The sequence below is a fragment of the Dermacentor silvarum genome, chromosome 1 (assembly GCF_013339745.2).
Source record: "Dermacentor silvarum isolate Dsil-2018 chromosome 1, BIME_Dsil_1.4, whole genome shotgun sequence".
Lineage (NCBI taxonomy): Eukaryota > Metazoa > Arthropoda > Arachnida > Ixodida > Ixodidae > Dermacentor > Dermacentor silvarum.
Genome location: NC_051154.1, coordinates 72,605,039 through 72,622,597, shown reverse-complemented (window position 1 = coordinate 72,622,597; position 17,559 = coordinate 72,605,039). Strand labels below are relative to the sequence as shown.

At 46.7% G+C, this 17,559-nt stretch overlaps 1 protein-coding gene across 1 annotated transcript in view; it reads right to left on the bottom strand.

The window, feature by feature from the left end:
* Nucleotides 1-530: 530 nt before the first annotated feature.
* LOC119465745 (uncharacterized) overlaps nt 531-17,559 on the bottom strand; it is an 80,061-nt gene continuing 63,032 nt past the window's right edge. The window contains exons 17-30 of the mRNA XM_037726216.2: nt 14,944-15,113; nt 13,897-14,100; nt 12,360-12,638; nt 11,045-11,163; nt 10,844-10,951; nt 9,587-9,764; nt 8,829-8,967; nt 7,756-7,859; nt 7,047-7,224; nt 5,980-6,077; nt 5,145-5,393; nt 3,943-4,106; nt 2,713-2,849; nt 531-798 (exon numbers count right to left, since the gene is read on the bottom strand). Of these exons, the coding sequence (XP_037582144.2) occupies nt 660-798; nt 2,713-2,849; nt 3,943-4,106; nt 5,145-5,393; nt 5,980-6,077; nt 7,047-7,224; nt 7,756-7,859; nt 8,829-8,967; nt 9,587-9,764; nt 10,844-10,951; nt 11,045-11,163; nt 12,360-12,638; nt 13,897-14,100; nt 14,944-15,113 (2,266 nt within the window). The 3' untranslated portion in view covers nt 531-659. The remainder of the gene's footprint in view (nt 799-2,712; nt 2,850-3,942; nt 4,107-5,144; nt 5,394-5,979; nt 6,078-7,046; nt 7,225-7,755; nt 7,860-8,828; nt 8,968-9,586; nt 9,765-10,843; nt 10,952-11,044; nt 11,164-12,359; nt 12,639-13,896; nt 14,101-14,943; nt 15,114-17,559) is intronic.

Genomic DNA, 17,559 nt, shown 5'->3' with positions numbered 1-17,559 from the left:
TCTTGCTATTTATAATGTTTAATTTAAACATTATATAAATAAAGGAAACGAACTGCTCCGCAAATAAGGAAGCCTAATAAACGTTTCACCCCAAAACACCCAACAGTGGTCACGAAGTACCAAACACCGGTCGCAACGGCACATTGAGAGTAGCAAATATCACATTGGCATATATTCTCCAAAGTGTGTTTATGTCCAAGTCTTTGTGCTTCTTTATATATGACCCTCTTCAACGAAGTATTGTGAATCAAGTGTGCAGGACTTAATTCTACCTTATCTTATGCCCCGTTCCTAATTTCCTCGCAGGCGTCATCCCCCGGACCATCTAAAAGAACAACAACCTTTTCCTGTCAAGCTACTTGTTCAGCTGTCACCCCTTTTCCACGGAAGCCCGCTCGCCGGGGACTTAGTAGCTTACAGAATATCTAGTATCTGCCTAATAACGTGAGGGTCTTATTGGAAGTTTGGATTATTCACGTGGTACAACGTGTTGTGTGTGTGTGTGCAAACCATTATTAATGAAGGTACCTCAAGGCAACAAAGTCGATGCTCCCAGGATCTTTTATTGACGTGTAGTTAGTTTAACGGATTGAAAAGCAGGCCGCTTGTTACGCCGAGAATGCCGTTTTTGTCGAGTTGGTGTTGCAGCTGGCAAGAGCTTACTTGACGACGACTACCTTGTTTCCGCGGATATCGGTTAGCTCCTTGCTGTTGAACACTGCCAGAATGGACTTTTCGCCAGGACGCTTCGGAATAATTCTGCTCTTGTACTCGAACTTTCCCTTCGCAGGCACGTCCCTGCGGGGGAAAAAGAAATAGAAGCGCAGCCGTTAATTCGAGTGTCTCTTGAATAGTTGTGCCTTCTCCTGTTTTGCTCTGCTGGTTAATAATAATAATAATAATAATAATAATAATAATAATAATAATAATAATAATAATAATAATAATAATAATAATAATAATAATAATAATAATAATAATAATAATAATAATAATAATAATGATTGCAAGTAATTAGTTGATTTCTTTAATGCATTCTTCAATTTATAACTATTAGTGCTGGACGACGAGGAAGAATTCTTAAGAGAGTTTTAGTATAACGTACGCAAAGTCCTTGCGCATGCTACAAAATAGCAGGTCCAAAACGCGTATGCACAGAACGCTACGAAGACTTTGCGAGTTACGTACGTAGGCTAACTTTTTGAGTTATGAGTGGCGGACTTTGGGTGGCTTGCTTAGCTAGCGTAACAACACAGTGGGGCACAAGCCGCCCGCTTCGATCCGAATTCGGCCTTCTTACTTGCTCTTCGTGGCCATAGAAAAATATAAATGACAAAATCCGCGTTCGCTAAGTCTCATCTCTCTTTCAGAAGAAAGCATTGGCCCTTTTTTTGTCGTCGTCAGTTAAATCAGCCGTCTGTCTGTTCTGTCCCTGCCAGGCCTAACAAAAGTTGCCAACGTTGTCGTGAAAGTACTTTGTTTTCCATATGCCAGACGGCGCCACAGAATTTGGCGCTGGCCATCCTGTTTTCCATGCGGAGCACTCTGCTCAAAACGTAATAGAGAATATGGGTATAGAGTGTCCATAGTCGTTTTGCTTGCGGAAACAGCGGAAACGCTATACTAAAGCTGTCTAATAGTGTATGAGATGTTGGCGTCTGTAAGCGTCGCCGGCTACTCCTTTTCTAAAACATGATGAAGATGCGCGAAACGATGCAAATGTTGCAAGCAAAATGACAAAAGAAAATTGTGACGTTTGTTCTAGCTCATAAAGTTCACACACACATGAAGAAACAGGAAAAAAGAAAAAGAAATACAAATGTCCCTGGGCAATTTCCAATCTCAGTAAAACGCTGTAACTGTGGATGTACTTCTTTTCTTCTGGAATCATACATATTCTTGTCTTGGGGTTTTTCTTTCTCTTTTTTATGTATGTGCGTGTTTCCGTGGCTCCATCCGTGTTCCCTATAATGTCGTGTTTGGGAGAGAGAGGGTGATAAAAGGAAGGCAGGGATGTTAACTAGTTAGGAGTCCGGTTGGCTATCCTACGCTGGGGGAAGGGAAAAGGGGAATGAGAAGAATGGAGGGAGAGAGAGAGAGAGAGAGGTGGAGGGTGGGAAAGACGTGCTCGGACAATGCACCGCTACAGAGTCAAAGGCACTCACGCAAGCCAGACATTCTGAGAAAGAACAAAAGTGCCTTCACTGCCGTCTGAGCTGTGATCGGTGGGGAATTTGGCATTCACGAGAGACCTCATTTGCACATCCGCAAGAGAATTCGTTATCATGTTTGCCGCTCAACGCAATGTGGTTTCTTTTGATTGATATTAGAAGGTATCTGGGTAAAGCACCGAATGACACGTCTGTGCGATAGTTATTTAATGCTATACCGCTCTATGTTACCGGATATAAATAAGATCGTTCAGTAATAAAGAAGAGGGCGTTTTCTGGTCAGGTCATGGAAGTCGTGGCCATCATTCGCTTCCCGCTTTCATTTTTTCTTTAATATGGCTTACATGATCGCAAAAAAAGTTTTCTTTATATAAGAGCGACCAGAATTTTTTAAGGTATGCTGATTGATCCGCCTTCCTCCATCATTCTTTGATTCTATTGTTTTTCGCTGTCCCGCACACATAAACGCTCATGATCGCGCAGAGAAAAAAGAAGAAAATAAAATAAGATAAACCCTATTAGGGATGGCCGAAACACTTACGCCACAGGAATAACGTGGGATTGTTGCATTCCAGGGATGTCTAGGGTCAGACTGCAGCCGGTCAGGGGAACGCCGAGAGGGTTGTCAAACGAAAGGCAGTATTCCATAGGTCTGGACACGCTGACCGGTCCGTGTACCTGTAGCACGGAGAAACAGAATAATATAGCCATGATGGTGAACACTGCACTGCAAGTTATTGCAAGAGTTTATGAGGAGGGAACGCGCCATCAATTAAAACAATGGCTTCACTCCTGCGCCATAGCATCATTGCAAAGTGCGACATGTTACGCCGGTGAGCACGCGAAGCAGAAGTTTATTGAGAGCTTAGTCGCTGGAAACAACATTTGCTCTCTTTGTTAAACATTTCAGGTGCACTGCGGGCGTCACCAAGGATGTCTTCAGATCGTATACTGGGGACCCGCCTACTGAAAGTTCGGCTCCGTAAAGCTCTGTAGATTAAGAGAAATAGTGCATTTCGTTATCTAGACCTTCAGAGCTATAGTAGAGCCGTTATGGAAATGCATCGCCACAGCAGCTTGTCACCCGCTGAGTATGTGGCCTCTGAAATTTTGAGAAAGGCTGCACCGAAACGTGGAACGATAAAACGATTAAACCGACGAACAAGTTGATGCGGGCACTATAACAAAAAAAAAAAAAAAAAAAGGTACTGCAATGCGAAGGTTTGTTTATACCACCACCACCCTAAGATTCTGTGCCTATACAAGAAGCAATCCGGTGCTCTTGAATAGTAGCGTGCCATAACCCCTTGTTTGAAGTTCTTCCGGTTACGGTTGGCGTTCGTCTATACCTCGTGCTACGTAGTACATATCGCGCACAGTCAGATGCACCTTCATGGAGAGCCATTAGTTCGTCTAAATGTTTTTCCAAACGCAGCGCTAAGTCCTGGGTAGTAGTAAAGACGTTCTCGTGTAAAGTACGCGTGCTAGGACTTGGTCCAAGAAGAGAAATACGTTGTCGCGATGTGCCGCGGATGCCCAGTGCACGCTACATGTACTGCTCATATTTGGGAAAGACTGGCACATCCCGCGCGCCCGTGAGGCCTCGCCCGCCAGAAATGGGCACCGCACTGTCGCTAATGAACTTCGCACGCATCTGTTTTCAGTATTGCGCCACAGCTCTCTTTCCCTCATCACGAGCACCGATCTTGTGAGCCCGAACGTCTACAAAATGAAAAAAAAAAAAAAAAGCATGGTCTCGTAGAGCGCTTACCTGGACGTCGATGGTAGGGTTTCCGATGGTGATTCTAGTTTGGCGGTACCAGGTACCCTGGCCGCTACCCTCGTAGCTGCCATGGGCGAACAGTTTGACGACGTTCTGCGGGGCCAGCTTGGTTTGGTATTCGTCAGCCGTCACAGTCAGGCATACAGTCTCGGCTGCAAAGGACATGCTATTTTGGTATGGCCCACTCAACGTAGCCAACGCGTTGTGCGCATGGAACGTCGTGAGAGCGCAACACCGTTAAAATTTATGACGCGAAACTGGTTTTTTAGGCCTTTAATAATTAGCGGATTTATTCGCATGGCAAAGGTGTCAGTTTGAGCTCTTGGATCCTTCCTCAGTCATACCATTATCTCACACAGAGAAAGACAGCTGCAGGTCTGAACCGCTATCTGTTTTAAACTTTAATGCCTATGCACGCCGAAGCGGGCTTTGTTATTCTTCTTCTTAATATGTTTTTCATTAGGCTTGTAGACTCAAAGCGATCACGGAGATCAGAAAAATAAGAGCGCTATGACTGCCACTAGGCGTGGCGCAACGCCTGCCTGCTCTGGAGGGAAAAAGTGTCGTATGTGGACACACGAGCAGGGAAGTGTCCACTGTCATCATCACCACCTCCCCGGCCACTATCTTCAACGAGCGCTAAGCTCGAGCTCATAAGCTATGGAATGATCGGCCTAGCTTGTAGCCTTGTGAGGACTAGCAAGTTCTCGGACCATATTTGTAACTTGAGCTGATGGATGCACAAACTCGACGCAGATCTAGCGCGTAAACGCAGTCATTTCAAAGGGAGAACGGGTTTTAGGTGAATTGAGGCAAATACAGCGTTCGTATTTCTCGTTTCATTTGACCCTTCTTCATGCACTGTTATTGCATTCTGGTGGGCTACTAAAGGCACATTGGATTTTAATTCCGCTGCACTCTATCAGGCATCATGCATCAATTGCGTCTTAAAGCTCAATGCAGGTTGAGTTAAAAGAAGATGGTCTGTGTGACCGGGGCTGATGACTCAGTGTGATTAATTGTTTCTTATTCGTGGAAGCGTCTGTTCCGTGCAGTCGTATGAAGTCATGGAATATCGGGTGCGTTGCAAACGAAACTGTTCTGATTTTTTTTTTTTTGGGGGGGGGGGGGACGCAAATGAGCTTGCTTTGTGGTCTCAACTTTAGTGCGTGGAAAGAGTGAGGACCTACTCTTTCCGGGTGGCACCTCTACGTTGAAGCTCTGCTTCTTGAGCATCTTGTACTCGCCGCCGGTGTAGAAGACGGAGTGGGCGGAGAGCGTGAGCGTGACCTTGCGAGGCGTCTTGGACTGGTTCGTGCAGGTGACGGCCAACCGGACCGGCTGTCCTGCTGGCACCGACGATATCTCCTCCATCTTCAGCTCGACGTCCTCCGGAGGCGGAGCGCCAGACAGGCCCATCACCGACCTGTTGGGCTTCACTGCAGGAGGTGGTGGCCATGTGGCCGAGCATTATTACTGCTCATATGTAGCTAGACATGGAACAGAAGCAGAGAAGGGGGAAGGAAACAGACAGGCAACTGCAGGCACTCGGTTCACTACGCTTCTAGTTTCTCTCTTTCGTGTCTAGTTTCTCTCGTCTTGTGCGCTCTAGTTGCACTATACTGTACAATATGCCATACCAACAAACCCACCAGTCCGACCTTCCTTTTGAATCACTAAGACATGAACATAAGGATGTGTGATATCTCACAGCGAAGTGAGAGCTAGGTCAACACGCTTGCTACCTTTTATGAAAAGAGGGTTAGTGGAAGCGTCTTTTCAATGCTCTCCCCTCTGCAGGACGAGGAGGAGGAAGTGTAAAAAGAGAGAGAGAGAAAGAGAGAGAGTTTAGCCAGTGTAAAACCAGCTGGCTGCCTTGTACTGGGATAAGGGATATAAGCAAAGAAATACGATAGAGGCAAATCCGAAATAAAATAAAGAAATAGATAGTGAGAAAGAAAAAAAAAGTGTTCAGGGGAGCATGTTTCATTGTGATCAGGCTGCAACGCCGGTTAGTCGTTTTACCTTTGACGCCCTTGTACAACTTGGTCAAATCTTCCGCATCCTCCGCCGTATGCTCAGTCATCTCTCCAATCTTCTTTGTGTAAATGAGCATTCCCGCGCTGCACAAAAAAAAAGAAAAAAAAAACGGGATGCATTAAAATACTGTCGATGTGGATTGTTGCTTAATGAACGCTTTCCGAGCGTTTGTAACGTGGCCAGCCGGAGCTGCGAAAATCTACGTGCTGAGTGGTAGTTCAGTGTACGGAAAGCATGTGTGCTTGGCAGTCACTGTACTCGGAACATGCCTCTAGTTCAACAGTCAGAACAGCGCGTAAGGACGGGCTACCAGAAAAATTATTTCCTCTTTAAGGTTCGAAACTCACAGCCACCAACGTTTTTCCTTTCGAATTAATTTTGTGTTATACATTAAGTTCTTTCTACCGATTCGTCTTACGTGACGGACGGACGGATTACCTCGTTGAGTAGGCATAGAAACGCTTACGCATTTTAAGAGAGCAGCTGGAACCACTGCCTGCTTCTCGCTTTCCCTTTCCTGTCAAATGTATATGTTTTCAAATCAATAATAATAATAATAACCACTGCTGTTGCTTTCGTGATGACACAAAATGCTAGATAACAATAGCAGAGCGCCGTAACCACTGAGTCAGCACGGCGGGTCGAAGCGGATTAGTCGTAAAACGACGAGAATAATTTACTACCCAGGAACACGCCGAGCGATCACTGGCAGCTTCCTATCTACGTTGCTCAAACACAGCTTACGACGATTCGGTATTTAGTGAACCTTCAGTTATGACTCTCTTCGCAAGACAGTAATTTCAGAAACTTCTTTTCAATGCTGTCGACAGCAGACATGTTTGCCCTCAACAAATTTTACGTTGATACGTGGGCGGCTAAGCTATCGAGTTTACTTTTAGAATACGCTCTCGCGCCCATTCCGCAGTAGTTTTTCAGATGTTTCTATTGCCGCGCATTCCCTATTTCACGTGGCTTCTTTGACGTTCCTAGAATTGTGACAGCAACGTAGATGCATTGCGAGCAGCACACAGGGAGGAAGCGTGTGCACTTACGCTTCGGCCTCGTTATAGTTCCTCATCGATGTCTGCCTGAACTGGCCGGTGGCCGGGTCACGTTTCCAGCTTACCAGGTCGGCGTTAACCTCAGCGTAGACAAACCGAGTGTCGTAATCCAGTTCAAGGTGTCCATTGTAGATCGCTGAGACAGGGCACGGTCCCACGCGGAAAAGTCCTGTGTGCAGAAGCAGACATCCCTAAATGTAACAGATCAGATCGAAAGAACTTATGTATGGCTCGAATCCTATATATTCAGGGAGTGGCAAGGTAACGTTTAGAAGAGTATTCCTTTGAGCCATTTGGTGAGAGATATTTGAAAAATGTAGAAGTTTGTGGTCATTCTTGTTGTCCCATCTTTTGCGCTTCAACGTTTCCCAAATAAGTAAGGTAACGCCTTTAATGGTTTGCATAGGCCTGTGTGCGCCTTTTGTGTGTTTTTTTTTTTTTGCACGATAACGGTAATGAGGAGCATTAGTAATAGTTCAGTGCGCACTTATATGCCAATGAAATAGTAAGTGTGATAAGCGTGACGCAAACTGCTGAATTTGAATGTCGTTATTTACAAGTATTGCAGGAAGAATAACGCTCTGTATGGATTCCGAAAAACAAGAACACAAATATGAACCATGTAACTTTATGGATCGCAACAACTGTGCCGCATGAACCCTGCAACGAAATAAATAGTTAGAACTGAGACCCTCCGTACCATCGCTGAGGGTCTGCGGCGTAGCGTCGATCACCTGCCAGCCACCGTAGTCTCCGGGAAGGTCGGGACGCATCATCCACAGTTCGTTCCACAAGTGGAAGTTCCTTCAGAGGGGCAATCGTACAACATTTATCAGTGTACAACGTCAACGAAATAAAATGCAAGAATTCAATTGAGCACAACGAAAAGTAAACAGTAAGGGCAGCATGCCATTATTGCTTACTATGTTGCAAATAATGGCAGCCCCGCCGCGGTGGCTTAGTCGGCTAAGGCGTTGCGCTGCTGAGCACGAGATGGCGGGATCGAATGCTGGCCGCGGCGGCAGCATTTCGATGGAGGCGAAATGGAATATTGCCCGTGTGCTTGCGTTGTAGTGCACTTTAAAGAACCCCAGGTGGTCAAAATTAATCCGGAGCCTTTCACTACGGCATGCCTCATAATCCGGTTTTGGCACGTAAAACCCCCGTAAGAAGAAATAATGGCAACAATTTCACTGCGTGGTTCGAAATTCCGCACCGAAAGGCATAAGACCACGTTGGTTCATGATGCTACTTACGCTCTTAGTAGACAATTTTTCATCGAGTGCATGGTCGGGGGTGCGTGTGGTAGGCATGGGCTTAAGTTCCCTCACGTATGAAAATTTGGTGCCAGCAGTAATTGATCGGATTTCATGTCCCAGAGTTACACCTGGACAATAAGGAGAGGCGGCGCAGTGCCTGTCCCCGAATTGAGCTTAGTCATATTAGATTCTTGCGTCTATTTCTAAATGGACAGGTTTTCGTCGGGAATCGGACCCGCGACCTTGTGCGTAGCTCCACAACGGCAAAATTCTGAGCAACCGCGACGAGTGGAAATTATGGAATACACTTGAGCGCCAAAGCACTTTCTTCGCTGGGCGAAATCCCTTTGAGCTGGTGTTACGCAATTAACAAGAGCGAACAGCCTTGCTGTCCTCAAACGTTCATAGTTAGGGTGCCTTGATACCGCGTACGGCTACACTGTCACCTCGCAAAGAGGAAGCGTGTAATGCTCGCGTGCACAGTGGCTATTTCGTCGCCTCCAAGTAGCCGTACCAGATAGAGTCCTCGCTTCTCCCGGCAATGATGTTGTTGTTTTCATCGAAGAAGCGCTCGATGAGCAGGTTGCCGTCGGTGTCGTGCGCCGAGGAGAAGTTCGTGATGGATCGGCAGGGAATTCCCAGGGCTCTGCACACTGGGGTCAACAAGGATCAGTGATATGCAAAACGCTAGGCTTCCAGCTGTCACTATAGACGCTGTCAGCAAAGCATGGCACTATAGGCGTACTACACGCTATGCAAATTCAACTCTATGATTTTCGCACAATCCACGATTGGGCGATAGATGCGCGCACGTTATTATGCGAAACACATACGGAAGGTTTGGCCATAATTGTTTCTTAGCTCAGCACGCGCGTGTAGCAAAAGAAAAAAAAAAAAGAAGCGGGGGGTGGGGGAGTGTTACAGCTAAACTTACTTCCAGCCAGTCTTTTTTAACTTTAATCACTAATTTGAGAACCTGACTGCGCATTTATGTGTACGTTTAGGAAATGCTTTGAGTATAATACGTTTTTCCTCTAGCCCAACTACGCAGCACAGAATTAGCATGATTAGACAATGCGACTTTCTTTCTTCGACATGTTTTCTGTTCTTATTTTCCAGAAGGATCGTGAAAGTTGTGAGTTGTGTGATGATCCGGTCGCTATTAACTATAACGGCAACCGCGAGGTAACTCGCAGCGTTAAGCGAAAATTATCAGCAGTGCTGACAATCTTTCGTCCTCGTTCTTGAACGTGTTGCCGCGCCCATACGTACATGTGGTTACCAGTCCGGAGTAGACCCAGCACTGGCCGTACTTCACGGGTGCACCACCGGTGTGCATGTACTGCTCGAGGATGGTGACACTGGACGTCCAGGCAGTAGGCGACACACCGTCGATGTAGTTGTTGTCCCACGAGCCGACCAGGATGCCGTTTTCGTCCTTCGAGTCAACCTGTGGGATTCACGGTAAAAGATTAGCGGTAAGATTAGATTATATTACTTATGGGGGTTTCCTCAATGGCCGCTGTATGGGCGCCTGCTACTCGTGACCCCTTGGAGCACAGAGAACTAAGTCCATGTAAGCCACACCATTGGCCCTACATCGGACAACGTATATCCAGCATTGGACAACTTTGGCCCAGCAATGTGTCCAACATGGAGCGGTATTCTGTAAGAGTCTACCTAGTGGACTGTCCATTTCGGCTGTCGCTGATTGGCTGCTGCTTGACGTGCAGGAAGGAGACTGGCTGGCACCTTTCCTGCACATCAAGCAGCAGCCAGTCAGCGACAGCCGAAATGGACAGTCCACTAGGTAGACTCTTACAGAATATCGCCCATAGGTTCCGCTTAGTGCTGGCTGGGATAGCGATCAGTATGATAATGATACGATCGCCGCAGTGAAAACCAATGGTAGGCTGCTCATAGGGAATAGTTTGTGAATATGGGCCCTGATCTTCCACGGTCCATTACTTGGAGTGATGGATAAGCCTTTTGGCACGGTAATCAGAGGTCGCTGCCGAATAGCCTGCTGAAGAATGACTCGCCTTTGTGGCTACTATTAGCTATCGTATGAGAAAACCCCGATGCGCCTTCTTAACGCACAATATTTGTTTGCAACCTTCTCTGCAGTTGAAAAATAAAGAAGAATGGATACTGACGCACACGATCTCCGGGTAGATTGCATACCCTCTTTACTAAGCAGATTCTAAGTTATATGAATTTTTAATTTACCTAGCTGAAATAATTAATGTCTGAGACGCTAGCGTTATAGAGAAACGAATTCACGGCGTACATAAAACGCCTAGAATGCCTGAGTCACTGCATTTTCAAATAATACATACTTATTTCTCATGAAGCGGGCTTGCATTGCAGTTTAGTCAGAGGTTCAGCATGAAGCTTATATACTGCTGCAGCGTCAATGAGCATAGAAAGTAAAAAAATAAAAAATCCATAACATTCATTCAGAAATTGTAGTTTCTTTTGCGTGTAATCTAAGTGAGATGAGCGTACCCACAAGAGACCCTTTCTTACCAGCGCCGACAGTGCTCTGGCGACTTTGATGGGCGAACTTCGGTCGCTGACGCTCACGTTGCCAAGCTCGAAAAGGTAGTTGCACGTGGGCAAGACGACGTCGGTGAACTGTAACACAGGAGAAGCGCGTTTAAGATAGCTAGTGCGAAATACTTTTTTTGTTTTGACTGGGAGAAAGCTTTTTGTTTTGTTTCTTTTTACCTGCCCGAAGAACCAACGCTTTCCTGTGGGGTAGTCATAATTGCCTTGGTACAGTTTTCCGGTTTCGTTGAAGATGTATTCCTGCAGAAGGTCTTCCTGTGGCATGTAAACAAGGTCCTCTGAAAAGCAAATAAAAGCAAATAGCAGCGCAGGTCTAGCTGACATTTACCTTCATTTTATTGTCACAATCGCCAAGCACACAGATGGCATGCATCGGTGGATAAATATCGAAGTGTCTGCAGGTTCTAAGCCGACGCGTGCCACAGAAAATATCGTAACATTTTGTGCACTGGCAGTCTCGTACACGCGATGCCACACGTCGGAAGAACAAAGGCCGCTCATTTAAACTAAACATGTGATCAGATGGATTCACATGGTTCTCATCCAGTTTGGCGTTGCATCTTCACATCTGAAAAGATTAAGCATGTTTCTCTCTCTGGCTATAGTTGAGACGGCGGCAACACAGTGCAAGCGGTTTGCTTCGTATATTCATTTATGATCATTCATTTTGTTTGTTCAGGCTCAAATAAAAAGAAAGTACAGTTGGCGCCAGTGGGATGGTGAACGCGCAGTTAATGGCTTGTCGGAGAGAAAAAAAAAGTTCCGTATGATTGTTTTATTAACTCGTTTTTTTTTACAACAAGCAGCCACAAAGTACTTTACGTAGTCTTTCTCCTTGTCTCCTGTCCTTTCTTATCTTTTACTCTCATTCCTTCCTCCAGCTTGGCACGCTGCACGCTCTAAAGTTTCTCTGAGCGTTGAGTTACGATTGGTTACACCAATATTGGGGCGCCCGCACACCATATAGCTAAGAATTTCTGAGGATTTGCGGTCATGTCTAGCGTTTCCTTGCACCTCAAACACTGTCACGATCCTTCAAGATTTTCAACTATTCGATTTGAGTTCGGCTGTGCCCGCCACTTACTTCATTCCGGGCTTCTAGCCAAGAACAGACACGTGCTTATCGTAGGAAACAGCATCGATAACAACGCGGCGTGCGTATTTTAGAGCATGCCCAGCATTCGTTCTTACGACTTCTCTCTCCCTCTCTCTCTTTACGCGTTGTTTGAAAGCGGCATGCATACTTGGTTAGGAAGCGCAGAAAACTGTAGACATGACCACGCTTCCTAACAGATCGTGGAAAGGTGGTATCACTAGTCAATGGAAACGTTGGCATACACCTGACATTAGCACGAAAGTAAAATAAAGCCCATGCGGGTTCTTGAGAACCTCACTCCACCATGCGGATTTCCGCGGAACGTTGGTTGTCCATTTCTTATAGACTGGTGTCACCACTATTGAATACTGTACTAACCTGGGCACCAGGGGTTGAACAGCACGTAGAAGGTCTCCTTGACGTTGAAGAGGCACTTGTCGGACGGGTCTCCGGAACCGCGCAGCCGTGTCTCAACCTCTAGGCGCCAGAGGCCAACCGCGGCGCACGGCGGCAGCATCACCTTGACCGTGACGCTGTTCTTCTCGGTCAGCACCAGAGAGATGCTGTAGGGCGAGTTGTCCGCGGAGAAGAACGAGCCGCGCGTGCTGGGCACCTCCAGACGCACGCGGCTTCCATCAGATTCACTAGGCTCCAGACCTGCGCGCAGTGGCGACGATGCGCCAACTGAGCGTCGGACTGGCTCTCTGTGGACTTCCATGAGTGCCACGCTAGCCTCGCGCGTTGCCCGTGCATCTCGTGAGACTAGCTACTTTAACCGCAACAAACTTTACTTTTCGAAACGCTAAGATATAGAAATGCCCGAGATCCGGTGATATGCCCGCCAATCATAAGCGTAATATACGTTCATGTCCTATTCGTGGTAAACATCTCGTACGCCTCTATCATTTCCCCATCTAGCAGCGCAGAGTAGCGAGCTAGGCGAGTCAGGACTAAGGCGGACATCTGCTGGCACTTTCTAAATAGACTTCTTGCATTTATCTCTCGGTCCAATATGGTAGATAACGGAGCGTTTTGCTATAAAGCCGGGGATACGTCGACAATAGACCAAACCTTCAGACGGGCGCTGCGCACGCAGTTGAGACAAATACAGCCCTGCATCGTTCGTGTTATCTCCGTCACACATTAGGCGCTGTACAAGTCAAGGGATGAAATTGAAACAAATCGGAATCAGACAATATCATTTTTTTTTTGTCCTCTGGTGACTTGGGACGACGGTGAACTACACTGTGTATGCCTGACGAGTATAGATGTTCGGCCTTGTTTCTAAGACACGTGAATGTGCGTTAAAGCGCAATATAAGGCGTGGCCTAAGGCATTGCTTCCACTAGCTTACTACCTGTGCTCTATTGCGGTTGAAAATTTCAAGATGTCGGACGGGTTGAGAAACTAAAGTGGGCGGTAAAACACCAAAGTAATGATAGCACACTAAGATGACTTTACGTTCAAGTCATGCTCGCACATGTCCACCGCATGTCCAACACGTCCTATTTGTGCGCTCTTCGTTAACTTGAACGTTATATCATTTCTATTTTTCGTTCCAACGCATCAGTACACATTTTTTCCCCAAAAGTTTTCGTCAGAGCAAATGTTACATCCTGAACTACGTAAAAGCAGCGCCGTCAATGCGGGCTCTAGCCTTGCGTATCTGACCTGTAGGTTTTTGAATGCTGTTCAGACTGCCTCGCCTTACGTGTCCTGTTCGTATACCTTAGCGCGCTACAGTGAGGCTGCACGCAACAAGGACACTTTCACGGAAGCGATCCACCTAAAGAGAAAAGGTCTCGTACTGCCCCTTCGCTACGAGCGGCGCTGCGAGGACCCCACGAATTCGGTGCACTTTACAGAACACTAGCTTACAAGTGCCGGCACCGCGAAAGGCAAGCGGTAAGGTTACCTGTGTTGAGGATGAGGAAAATCTGGTCCCTGCTCCCGTCGTACTGCCGATCGAACTGGACGCTGATAGTGACAGGAGCACCACGGCGCACCACGAGCGTGGCATCACTGCTCTGGGTGAGCAGGAACTTGTCGGTCTTGTGGCGGCGGGTGTTGGCCGGTATGTGGTAGTCAAGCTGCTTCACCTGCAGGGGGTTCGTGCCGCCTGCAACAGGAAACGACGGTGGGTGGTAGACGTCGCGTGGAATAGCACTCATCGCGCATAGTCTCTGGGAAGCCGCGCAGGAAGCAGTACAGGAACAACCCACCTTTTCTTTTTCCCCCGCAAAATAATTGCGCACATCGCACCTACGCCATATTGTTTGCATATTACCCCCCCCCCCCCCCCCTTTGGTAATGAAAGCTCAAGTTTGGTTGGAAAGGCACGTTCCTCAACACCCAGCGCATGAACGCTTTTAAAACCACCTCTGTTGAGAACCCTCTAGACTAGCGAATCAGTTTTGCGAACAAGGGTGTTTGCCCACCTTGTCTAGCACAGCCAAGAGCTCTTTTCTTTGAGCGCTGTAGCGAGCGCGGTCACAAAGAAGATACTTCATTTTCTACTCAAAGCCAGGGTTGTGACATGTAGCCTGGACTTTTGGCCACACCAGTGCCGAAGGAATAGGCATTATTTAATGCCACGCGGAGCCCATGCTAGCATACACGTGATAGGCTTTAAGAGTGCCACGTTTTCTCGCGTTTATGGAGCAAGATTACTTCCTTTTTAATCTCGTCTCTTCTACTATAGCTTTTCCTTTCCTTTACAGCTTTATCTCAGTACAGGGAAGCCAGCTAGTCGAACAGTCTCGCAAAGCTGCCTGTCCTTCCATCTCATGCTGCTCAATCTCTCCCCTTAGTGTCAAAATTTAACAGCGAATTTTCCCAAGTGGGCGATAAAGAAATATTGGCATAAAATCGGTTACAAAAAATGCTCCCTCTCATTCTAAGCGTGTGCTGAATGTTTCCGCGTGTGTATTTTCATTCATTCACGAGCATCGCGGTGCAGTACCTGTGTGCGCCATGAGGCGCGGCATGCGATCGAACTCTGCCCCGGAGCGGAGGCTCTCGATGACAATCTCCATGTACTGGAGGAAGTCGTTGTTGGCGAGCATTCGCTGCCGCAGCATGTCGAGAATTGCCTCGTCGCTGGTGTCCATGGTGCTCCTTTCCTGGGCCTCTCTGTGTTACAACGGGGGCAGGGATCTGCACGCGGGACGCGCTTAGGATTAACCGCCTGGTGGCCGAGGGATGAGAAGTTACAGCAGACCACACTGTAATGGACAGTTCATAGATCAAACCTCGTTTCAGCCAGGTTTAAGATTTGCAGATAATCATTAGCTCCCCTTGAGAGCCAGTAGTAAAGAAGGGTGGGTGTTCACTCCCGCGCTGAGAAGTTTCAATAGGAGAGTCTCCCTTCGTCATCAGCTCTGTATCAAGAATAAAAAGACTACGTGGTCTTCAAGAGGGACCTTGCAGACCACATAGAAGGACCTTGAAGAAGACAAGTCCACTTTTCTTAATGCTTGAACTGCGCCCTGTTCTCCCCTAAACTTTTTAAAGCGAAGCTTTCTTTGTCTAAAGGCATTCACCCTAAACATTAAAGGCATAGCTTAGGAAGGAGGGAGGTGGGGTGCTAGGAGTCAAATACACGTAATACAAGGGTATATAAAATACAAACAATAAATCTGAATACGCACAAGAAACGGAATGCGCACATGCATGTACAGCTATGTACACCATCATGTGCTCCAAAAACGTATATTTATAATAGATCAGTGCTCTGCCTGTCGCTTCTTCACTCAGTTCAGTTATGCTGTTTTTCACGATCAGTTCTGATGGATATGTAATCATCCATTCCCATCCACTCCCCAGTTCCATTTTCCTGACCCCTATTTGTTTTGTGCGGCCGCTACATTTACTAGGTATTATCTGACTCTCCCGTCACACAGAAAACAAGTTGCATCAAGTATAATTTGCATGTCGTGTGGTTTACATGCCAGATCATCGAAGCTGGGAGTCCTGAATTAGCAGGCACAGAAACGTAATACACATTGATCAAGCGTCATCGATAAGTGCGAAATATTCGAACGAAAGAGTGGAGTCAAAGGCGCTTGGTTAGCGTAGACTGTGTAAGCCACGAGATCGTGTTAAAAATACCTGCTACCGCTTTCTTTTTCTTTAAATTTTCTGGGACAAATTCTAGTGAGGGTTGACTATCAAGTCATACAAGCGCACCATCTATCATGTATTTTGCGTGGTGGCTTATGCCGAGTGAAAAACAACCGTAATGCGTAGCGGCTGTATAAGCTTTGCAACTCTATATTGCAAATACGTCCACTGCGGCCATTCAGAGGCTACGGTGTCCTGCTGCTGAGAACAAGGTCGCGAGTTCGGTGCCGGACCGCGGCGGTCCCATTCCGATGAGGGTGAAACGCAAAGATGCTCGTTTACCGTGATTTGGGTGCATGTTAAAGCAATTCACGTTGCCGAAATGAACCCAGAGCCCTTAACTACGGCTTCTCTCATAGCTTGCGAGTTGCTTTGGGAGTCTACATAATTTACCTTACTAATAGCACAAATACAACTGAAATCAGCAGAACCGCGACATCGCCAAAGGCTCGGCAATGCGCAGGAGCTTACCTGAGAGTTCTGCTCTCCTCGCAGGACCGTGCGCATTCTGTGCTTGCGCTGCCCATTTTATATTGTACATTCGATTGTTCGGTATTTAGCGTAACTGATGTGGCATAGAGAGCCGTAAGGATGCTCACTTAGGTGAAAATTTCAATGGAATAGCTGTTTCGTGACCGGCCGCACTGTTAAATGGACAGCTCTAAGGCTGTGCGGGCACCGTAAGCGATAATAAAGTAAAGGAAGAGGCGAGATAAAGCTGAAAATTTCCGTGTGTACTGCGATATGCAGCCTTACATAGACACAATGCAATTTGCTTCAGTTTTCATTATTCATTTAGTTTTACTACGCGCAGCCTGCGATGTATGCTGCGTTTAGGATAATTCTCAACCTCAGTCTAGACAGAAAAAAAAAAAAAAAGGTTCAGTGCTGTGAAAGTTGAGGCTGACTTTATGTTACCATTGTTCACAAGTTAGTTAACATTCCGAAGTGACTAGTGATTAGCCATCTTCCTCGTGCTGACCAATCACGATAACAAAACACACACACACACACACACACACACACACACACACACACACACACACACACACACACACACACACACACACACACACACACACACACACACACACACACACACACACACACACACACACACACACACACACACACACACACACACACACACACACACACACACACACACACACACGCACGCACGCACGCACGCACGCACGCACGCACGCACGCACGCACGCACGCACGCACACACACACACACACACACACACACACACACACACCACACACACACAAATGAAGCGCATTGGAGTTGCGAAATATCAGCTGTTCTCACGTGATAACAACTTTCGAATTCAGCCCTTGTTTGCCTGATATCTGGTGTAGATTAAATAACGGCCCAGGTTCAATCACACAAATTACAGTTTGTTTTAGAGTTTATCACATTAGGCAAGAACGTCACCTCAATTATGATG